Raw genomic sequence first — 3,264 nt, forward strand, 5'->3', positions numbered from 1 at the left:
GGAAACTGTCAGTAGCTTACAATGACGCCCTAAGGATATTATTGAGAAAGCCTAGATGGACGAGTGCAAGTGAATTGTTCGTGTCATCTCGAGTTAGTACATTTTCTGCTATTTTAAGAAACCTGATGTTTAAATTTATTTGTCGCTTGAATGGTTAAAAAAAATCATATTTTATTGTTGACTAATGTTGCACACAGTGACATGCGTTTTACTTTGGTTCTCTGGAAACACTGGTATGCCTGTCTGTTAAAGGGGCAGTAGTTTTATGGGTGTTCTTGTGCTTTCGTTTTTATGTATTTTCTGTTTTTATTGCTTCATTTTTAAACTGTTCTTTTATTGCTTTTATTTGTTTTGAACATGGACCTTGAGTCTGTAATAAAGTGTCATCATCATCATCACCTAAAAAGGGCACAGTGATATGTCAGTGCAATAACTCTCTTCAGAGACTGACACAGTGCTTATAATAAAGCAGACTTATTATGAACAAGACAGTGCAAAATTAACAAATATTTAACTCTCAGTTGTCATCTAAAGAAACCGCTCCCACTGTCCCTTAACCTGAGTATTGGAAACCAAACACTCTGAAGCTGCATGATGAATGGCCCCACTCCACCACCTCGATGGTGATGCTGCATAGACAGCTCTTACTACTGTGGCATCTCTCAGTGACAGTTACTCTACAATGTGCCATGCTGGAAACGGGTTTGTGATACACTGAATATGTGCTAGGGCAATCTGAGCCTACATTGTAAGAAAAGGCAGTGTACAGTGGTATGCATGCCACAACCTGTTCTTTTCTGTTCCTGGTCTTTTTGGTGTATGTATATGTCCACTTCTAACGGATCTGTACAGTGCATATCATGGCTGCTCCTCATGGTCATATAATAGAGATTCATTTTAAAAATGCATACATCATGCAGCTAGTTCAAAATAAACACATGACCTTAAAACTACACTTGCCTTATCATGTAATTTTTGGTTTAAAACATGCAGTATAAACACAAATATCTAGGCAAATAGTTCTTATTTCAAATCATGTATGTGTGCAACATATTTTCACTTTAAAAGCCTTATTTCATCTCCATCTGCAGGGTACATGAGCACCTGATGTACTTGTGGGCCTACTGAATGAGCACCTGTATGGCTACATGCAGCATCCTGGCATGTTTGTTACATACTGTAACATGTAGAACTGTGGTTAGAAGCTTGTGTGTGATTGACACAGTTGCATGTGTGCAGTGAGATCCCACTAAGCAACAGAGAGGGAGATGCAGACAAGCAAAAAATACCTGAGTCTGTTAGCTTCTGTAGCCATGTCATGCTGCATGTGCATCCAGGAGAAAGGAGAGGGAGACACTGCATCAAAAAGCAAGGATATCCCTGTGCGTGTCCGCGCGCGTGCACGTGAGACAGAGAATGCGTGTGGAGGAACAGAGCAGAGCAGCCAAGCAGTTCGCCTGCACCAAGGGTGAAAACCGCAAAGCCGACTGTCTGTGCTATGGAGAGGGTTCCCTGCTGGCTGATATATGTAGCAGTCTGCATACAGCCTGAGCAAATGGAACCCCACTGCGTTCATTCAGAAATTATGACAAGCTCCGAGGGCTAGCCTTCTACATGCATATGCTGACTGTTGCTGCACTGTCACCACGGCTCTGTTGGAGAGCTTTCGGGGGGTTAGTGTACACAGGCCTGGCTGCATGTGTGAGGAGCTGCAGTGTGCAATACAATCTCACCTTTAATGTTGTGTTTGGATAGCTCACGGGCACCTTATGGAAAGTGCTGTTGGAAAGCACAGCCTGTCTGATATCTTCGAAGATCGTGATGATATCATCCAAGAGGCAGCGCTTGTCCCTGTGGCTCAAGACGCAGAGGTGCGCGAATGTGTAATTGAATCCCTTGTAACTGACGCGTAAATCCAACACCTGCTTGTGGACGTGCAGGACCTGGTCGGCCAACTCCAAGATATTTCCCCCGGACTTGGCCAGCAGGATCAGCCTGCCATATCTGCCCGGGGTGTGCAAATCCGAGTACAGCTTGTGCTTCGACTGGTCAATAGGAAACAGGCTATTGGCGAGACTCCGCTCAATCTTGGCGAGGCTGTGAGTCGGGGCGACCAGCACCTCCAGGTCCGTCTCCGGTTTGAATCGGCTCAACACGGTAGACCCGAAAATGATGGTGAGGATTGCGGGGACAGTGAGAAAGAAAACGGGGTGTCTGCTAACGAATAAGCCCAGCCAGTAGAACGAAGCCTTGAGCCCTCTGTGTATCACTTGCCGCAGCATCCTCCACAAAATCCAGCTTGCAGATGCCCCGTCTCCTCCGGTGAAGCACATGTGACATCAGACTTCGTTCCCCGGCTTAGTCCAATTCATAAGGGAATTACACCAGACTACAACACGACCACATGCATACACGTTCACACACCACACCACACACACACACACACACCACACCACACACACACACATACACACACACACCACACCTGGAAAAACAGCACTGCAGCAATGCGCGGCAAGACGGAGGGACACAGACAGTCAGACAGTCAGAAAGCCATGGTGCATCAGCCATAGAAACGAGTGCGTGTTGTGTGATCTCAAGTCATTTCGCCTCATCTGATGATAAAAGCCCCGTGTCTCCTTCAGCTGCACTGGCTGTAGGATCAGCGACGAGCCACAGCCGTGTGATGAGCATGTGTGCCTCCTCCTGTCTGCTTCTACAGCTCTCACAGCTGCGGTGGCGCCGATGTATGTACTTAACTGTAACCATGTGGCAGGGCTGAGGAGGGGGATGAAGGGCTGGTGAGAGGAGTGATCATGGTGGCTGGTTATTTTAGGAATAGTGGAGGCAACAAGCAACATGAGAATTGTAAACTGTTCCTGCAGGTGCAGGTGGCTTGTATGACTAAACGCACTTGCAGGGATGAGTCACTGTTGGCTTCGTGAATGGGGAAAACCCACCTTGTGTTGTGCTTCAGGCTGAGTGGTGTATAGACCGGACAAGGTGGTGTAACTTGCAATACAATTTTTAAATAACCTGTATGATCAAGTGTTTTTTTTTTAATGATTATTCCAAAAAAGACTCTCACACACACCTTAGTCATTATACTTGTGTTAAAGTGGATGCTGGCATCCATGTACTTCTCCATCTTTGGCGTTTTCATAAGAATGAATAGAGCAGGTCCATGAGGGTGTAAACTTTGAGGTTGTTTTTACACAACTCCCTGACTCACTTTTTGTGAAAATGCCTGATGGACAAGTTTTA

General features: G+C 45.7%; 1 protein-coding gene across 1 annotated transcript in view; it reads right to left on the minus strand.

Annotated features, from left to right (window-relative positions):
* ptchd4 (patched domain containing 4) overlaps positions 1–2,827 on the minus strand; it is a gene marked incomplete at its 3' end in the record, with an annotated part of 61,026 nt that extends 58,199 nt beyond the window's left edge. The window contains exon 1 of the mRNA XM_020617525.1: positions 1,734–2,827. Coding sequence (XP_020473181.1) covers positions 1,734–2,333 — 600 coding nt within the window. The remainder of the gene's footprint in view (positions 1–1,733) is intronic.
* Between the last annotated feature and the right edge of the window lie 437 nt (positions 2,828–3,264).

This window comes from Monopterus albus, unplaced genomic scaffold (assembly GCF_001952655.1).
Source record: "Monopterus albus unplaced genomic scaffold, M_albus_1.0 scaffold191.1, whole genome shotgun sequence".
Lineage (NCBI taxonomy): Eukaryota > Metazoa > Chordata > Actinopteri > Synbranchiformes > Synbranchidae > Monopterus > Monopterus albus.